General features: G+C 39.6%; 1 protein-coding gene across 1 annotated transcript; it reads left to right on the top strand.

The window, feature by feature from the left end:
• Window positions 1–1149: 1149 nt before the first annotated feature.
• LOC148117535 (ubiquitin-like FUBI-ribosomal protein eS30 fusion protein) lies at window positions 1150–1649 on the top strand. The gene has a single exon (XM_087902835.1). The coding sequence runs from the start codon at window positions 1191–1193 to the stop codon at window positions 1590–1592; it is 402 nt and encodes a 133-aa protein (XP_087758961.1). The 5' UTR covers window positions 1150–1190; the 3' UTR covers window positions 1593–1649.
• Window positions 1650–7004: the final 5355 nt, after the last annotated feature.

A 7004-nucleotide genomic window follows, 5' to 3' on the forward strand; every position in this document is an offset into this window, starting at 1 on the left:
CTGGGCAGTTGCAGGAGCTGGTCCACTAGCAAGATTGCCACTGCCCAAGGACAGTCTGCTGCTGCAAATGCTCAGTACCACTTGAGTGGGGGTAGCCTTATTTGTAATTCCGGATCATCCCAGTAGTGCCTCCAATTGTAACACCTAATTCTGTGTTACCTCGAGCCTGGTAAGGGCCTGGAGATGGGCCTGGAGATGGGAAGAACACACAAGAGAGCTGGGTCATTCGAATGGAGTTAAGCTGACTGCCATTTATTCTACCTTGGGGAGATCCTTCTACACCTAGCTGTTGTACAAGTAATTCCCCCCAGACAGGTGGGAAAATGCCACACCCAAGATGGAGTAAACAATGTCCTACAGCTAATCAGCAGGCTGGACAGAAGGAGCACAGGAACAAACAGGATGTTTTAACTGGCTGACCTAAAACTGTCATCAAGATGCATCCCAGGAGCCGGGGTAGACCCATGTGTCCTACATTTATTGAGGCAGTAGAGTTTCCCACTTAAGGGGAGGTCATAGACCGTGTTAGAGGAATGAAACTTTGGTGTTCAAGACATGCTGGTAATGGTGGTTGGAATGAGAATATTCCCCATATGCTTATAGATTTGAATCTTTGGTCACCAGGGAATGACACTATCAAAATTATAACAAGGTGAAGCTTTATTGGAGAAATGTGCCATTGGGGTGTGCTTTGAAGTTTCAAAGAGGCCATTCTCATGGGATCTGCAAGGTTACACAGTAGATCAGCTGGCATTTAGAAGACCATTCCCTCAGAGATTGACATATCTGGTGGAGGTTAAATTCACCTAGGCATGGTCCATGAATACTGTCTCTAACTACAAATTCTCTTGTGTGATAGATAATACGCTCCCATTCTAACTTAGCTTTGGGACTCTTAAGCATTGTATTCGACATATGTCAGGCACAGTCTTCCTGTGTTCTAGTAGTAGGATAACTTTTTCCCCAAACTGGTATTCTGGCAAATAAAACAAGACAGCCAAACCTTTAGTCGTAAACTGCAAAAAAAAAAAAAAAAAAGAAAGAAAAAAGAAAAAGTTTACCAGTGACGTGCCACGCAGCAGGCGGTGAGGACGTGCGCGCCCCCGCTTCTTCCTCTTTCTTGACTCCATCTTCGCGGCGGAAGCCTCGGCGTCCGCGGATTAGAAACCTTTCTTTTTTCAGTCGCCAACATGCAGCTCTTTGTACGCGCCCAGGAACTACACACCCTCGAGGTGACCGGCCAAGAAACGGTCGCCCAGATCAAAGCTCATGTGACTTCACTGGAAGGCATTGCCCCGGAGGATCAAGTCGTGCTTCTGGCTGGCTCGCCGCTGGAGGATGAAGCCACCCTAGTCCAGTGTGGCGTGGAAGCTCTGACCACTTTGGAAGTAGCTGGCCGCATGCTGGGAGGTAAAGTTCATGGTTCCCTGGCCCGTGCTGGAAAAGTGAGAGGTCAAACTCCCAAGGTGGCCAAGCAGGAGAAGAAGAAGAAGAAGACAGGCCGGGCCAAGCGACGGATGCAGTACAACCGTCGCTTTGTCAATGTTGTGCCCACCTTTGGCAAGAAGAAGGGTCCCAATGCTAATTCCTAAGTCCTATTGTGATTCTGGCAGTCTAATAAAGCCCCTTTGTCAAAAAAAAAAGAAAAAGTTAAAGAATGAAAGAAAGGAAGCAAAAGAAAAAAAGCCTTAGAAGCCTGTTCTCTCTAATTAACTCCCTGACAGTATGATTTGTTTTGACCAGACAGAAGTCCTTGTGGAATGATTACAGGAAGAAATTTCACAAAGAGATATTGCAGGTGTTTGGCCTTGATAGATCTATGTTCTTCAAAGATTTATGATGAATGGAAAAAGATCATCACCCAACCCATGATAGACAAGGACTGAACTCCAAAATATATAAAGAACTAAAAAAAATGGTCAAGAAAAGAACAAATAATGTGATAAAATGGGGTATAGACCTAAACACAGAATTCATAACAGATACATCTTAAATGGCTGAAAGATACTTAAGGAAGTGCTAACATCCTTAGCCATCAGAGAAATGAAAATCAAACAACTATAAGATTCCATCTTAAACCTGTCAGAATGGACAAGATCAAAAATACTGATGACAACTTATGCTGGAGAAGTCATGGGGTAAAAAAAAAATACCTCTCCACTGCTGATGGGAGTGCAAGCTGGTATATTCGCATTGGAAATCTGGATGATGATTTCTCAGAAAATTAGGAAACAACCTACCTCAATACCCAACAATGCTACTTTTGGGTATAAACCCAAAGGATGCTCAATTGTACCACAAGGACATGGGCTCAACTATGTTAATAGCAGCATTATTTGTCATAGCCAGAACCTGGAAACAACCTAAATGCCCTTTGACTGAAGAATGGATAAAAAAGATGTGGTACATTTACACAATGCTGTACTACAGAGTGGAAAAAATACTGACATCTTGAAATTTGTGGACAAATAGATAGATCTAGGAAACACCATAGTGAGTGAGGTAACCCAGACCCAGAAAGACAAATATCATATATTTTCACACATAAGTGACTTTTAGAAATAAGGCAAATGAAATACAGCCTACAATTCACAGTCCCAGAGAACATAGACAACAAAGAGGACCCTAAGAGAGATATATGTAGAACTAATCTACATGGAAAGTAGGAAAATACAAGATCATCTGAGTAAATTGGGATCATGGGGATAATGGGAGAGGGTAGAAGAAAAGGGTGAATAAAGGGAAACAGAAAAATGTGCAGCTCAATAAAAAAAAGAAATGTAAAATAGTACACGTACTCTAACTCTTTCTTAGATCTCTCAGTGGTTTAGTTTTCTTTCTTTGTAACCTGTAGAGGCTCCTTTTAAGAGAGGACAGAGATCTCCACACTGCTGCAGCAGCAGTTAGCTGCAAACTAGCTGATAAGTTTTGTTACATATCTTCAAAGAATGCCTGTGTCCCTGAGAATTTTCCTTGTAGATTTTTTTATTACTAACAAGTTGCTAATGAGTGGACACACACACATATTTGGGGATTTGCAGCAACAGAAGAAATAAGATTAAGAGAGTAAAGAATGTAGGAAAATGAAGAAAAAAGAAGAATAAAAAATGTCGAGTAATTAGAACAATAATGAATTAGAACAGAAATTTGTAATAGAGAATTGGAATTAGTATTGAGAGAGAATTGGAGCTAAGAAATTATTGACAATTAGAACAAGAATATTAGAATTAATACTGAACAATAAAGAGACATGACTGGAGCTGAAAGCATATGAGTCTTTTCCCTCAGACTAGAGCTATTCTAGGATACTTTTCGCTATGCTGAGGCAACCTGACAGAACCCTGGGAGGAAGTCAGCAGACCTGAACTCTGCTGACTTTCGATACCATTCCAAGCCCGGAGTTTCTATCTTCGTACTGCCTTTGGATCTGGATGTAGAACTCTCAGCTATCATGTCTGCCTATGTATCACATACTACTTCTTTGCCATGATGACAATGGACTAAATCTCTGAAGCTATAGTCAACCCACAATTATATGCTTTCTAAGAGCTGCTATGGTCATGGTGTCTCTTCACAGCAGTGAAACACTGACCAAAACACTGGTCTTTGTGCTTGATGTGCTGGTCTAGGGACAAGGGTTAATTCATGTGTACTGAGATCCACTTTCCATAGCCTTTGGACTGTACTAATAGTGGAGGCATTGGGAAACGTGCAAATTTAAAGTATCAAAATGCTGATGGGAGCTCTCCAGAAAGTAGTGATGATGGATATGGGGACTGGAAATGGGAGCCAAGCAGATCAAAAATCAACAGTTCCTTATCCATTTTGACTTCCTTCCAATTCCCCAATATCTATAGTTCCTTACTTTGCCATTGCCTCCTTGAGAAATATGCTCAACAAATCAGAAAGCTCCTGTCTGTGGCAGCAGCATTATTAGTGTGCTGCCGAGGAGGACACATTCATGTTCCTCTGCTGCTCTCACCCGTCTAAATGCATCTCACTTGAGCAGAGACAGTTTTCTGTTTTATCATGGAAAGAATTCCACTTAACTACCTTAAAAAACTTATTGAATATCAATCAAAAGGAATGGAGAAACAAGTCAAAGGTGGTTACCAGGGTGCATGGATTTTTTTAAGATAAACCTACACGTTTAGAGTGTCACTCCAGGATCTCCTTTTAATGTCATCCTGCATCTGGAAGGCCACTTCTCTTTATTAAGCCATATTTAGAGATATTTTATGGGGAAAAGCAGCATACAGAAAATATACAAGGATCCATAATAAGGTTTCTTCCTTCTCCATTATTCTGGAAAAAGCATTTCATGCTTCAGTTTATTTGAAGCAAAAAAGATAATATTAACTGTATTAAAATGAATACTTGGTAGGTGATATAGAACTGGTTTATTTTATGTTTTTACAATATAATTCTTCTATGGATTGTTAGTGTCTGCTAATCATCTATTGCACCAACATGATTAGTTAAAGTTTATCATCAGGATGTAAGTATTGGAGGATTGTGTCTAATAGGGTTCAAACCTGTGCTGTCAATTGCCTTCTGGGGTCATAGAATGGACTAATCAGAAATTAGAACTCGCTTGAAAAATTCATTATGTGATTATATTTCTCATTATTCACAGAAAGTAAGCTTGACACCCAAGACCTCTAACCAGTGTGGTCCAATATTTGTTTGTCCAATGAGAATATTCCAAATCGATGGTTACAGGGAGGAAATCATAGACCTCCTTGGCCATAGGGATTATATACAAAACTTCAGGCAAAGCTGGAAAATATCTGTGGAACCTAGGCTATCAGGGTCATGTTTGAAATTCTCTTGGCAAAAAAATAAGCTTCCTAAGGCAGAATGGGATGCCTGGGGATCATCACCTCCTAGGAGGATATATGGAGCTCTTATGGCCACAGAGATAACAGAAGGGACCATATAGCACAGAGGTGGAATTTCTGTATCACCCTTTATTAACATGGGAAAGTTTGAGATTCCATTGGTTCTAAGCCCACCTTTATCAGGAATTCAAGTTCTTAGGGTTACTTCTTAAAAAGGGCTACTTCAATAGACCACTTTGTAGGACAGGATGCAAATGAGGCACCATAGGTATAATGTCTTCCTAGCCTTTCTTCTGGACAGCATGCAGTAGTCCCTCAGCCATGGAGAACTACTTCACCCCTCTCCTCCCATGACCTTCATTATCAAATCATACTTTGGTTCCTCCTCATGATAGATACACACAGTATCTTTGCCCCAGCAAGTTCTGTTTATCCATTCTGAGACCCTGGTCAAACCTGCTTTCTGTCATCTGAGCGTTTTCTACTCCATGCAATGCTCCTCCTGCTCACCCTCTCTCTCTTTTGGTTCTTCTCATTGTTTCTATGTCACTATTGTTCCACTTGATCTTAGAGCTGACATGATCATTTTGCCCCCCCCTCCATGAAGGCTTAAAGAAGTTTCACCATAAAGCAAATTTCCTTGCACAAAGCCATGCTTGAATCCAGAGAGGAAAGCTGCTCTCACCTTTCATAAGAAAGGACTGACATTTATCAGAAAGATTTTCTTAGTCAGATAATTCTGTCTGGGTTGTATTGGGCTTATTTCTGAAAACAGCCCTTATAACATTCTTCTAATCTCTGAGAAATTGCAGGAGGAGGGTCCAACACATGTAAAATCTAGAAGATAAGGTAAAATGTTCTGAAAAGTAAAGCATTCTCTGGCTTCATTACATTCTCTTTCTTCAGTTGTGTACCCACTGCTGAGTCAACCAGGCTCTGACAGATGGTCACACAGAAAACCCTGGTTAATTAGAGTGAGTCACAGAACAATGGTAATCATAAATGTGTTATAATATTATCTGAAGGCTTGATGCACCAGGTATCAAAGGGAGCTGGAGGGTGGGAGTGGCCAGTATGGATTGTTTACAGATGAAAAACTGTCTGGAAACAAACTTAATAAAAATATTCAAAACCAGAACTAGAATCCAGCATCCTGTCAAAAACTTTTGTAGAAACCAGAAAGACAAAAGAGTGAAGGTGAAATCCAGAGGGACCTGCATTGCAGCAGAACTTATTCCATTGATGACAGTAATAATTCACTCCAGAGAATGAGTCTTCAAAATATTCACTCCTCCAATTAGGCCCTAATTCGCATTCTACAGCATTTTGGATCAAAATACTTACATAAGAATTTAAGCATTATGTGCAACTAATAACAGGGTCAATACTTTTGGTATCAAGTACATTTGACAATAATGGCTTAAATAATCCTTTAAATTTTAAACACACACTTAGTATTGTTGATTTGGCTTAGAGGCAATTGCAGCTACTCCAGATAAATTGTGTTAGGCCCCCAAGATTCACATGGTAGAATGAAAAAAAAAATCACAGTTTGTACTTATCATTTCAAATTTATTTCATAGCACATGCACACTTTGCCAACACACTAGACATATAGATAGATGGGTAGATAGATGATAGATAGATAGATAGATGATAGATAGACAGATAGAAGCATACAGACATACATAAAGACATACATACATACATTCATGATAAACACAGAGACAGTTGTAATGATCAACACCAAATCTTGCTGTCCTTCACATGCCCAAACTGTGCTCAGTTTACCACCTCCAATTCTGGAGGGATTGGGGTGAGGGACTACAAGGAGAGGCAGGAGGGAGGGGAAACTGTGATCAGGATGAAAAAACTAATTAATAAAAATTAAAGGAAACTGTTCAACAAAAAAAGATTTATTAAAGATTGGACATTCAAACTACAATTCAAAATACACATACAAATCACAAAATTTCTTGTTCAATGTCTATTTGATATACATAGATTTTATTAGAAACTGGAATTTGCTTTGTTTCTGGCTATTTTGCGGTATTTTTATCCTGAAATTCTTCCTTACATTTTATTATTGTTTCAATTATTAGTGTGTATTTTTAATTGATATTTATTATCAACTAATAGCAATGACACTGAATGTATTTATGT

The sequence above is a fragment of the Myodes glareolus genome, chromosome X, assembly GCF_982192425.1.
Source record: "Myodes glareolus chromosome X, mMyoGla1.1, whole genome shotgun sequence".
Taxonomy (NCBI): domain Eukaryota; kingdom Metazoa; phylum Chordata; class Mammalia; order Rodentia; family Cricetidae; genus Myodes; species Myodes glareolus.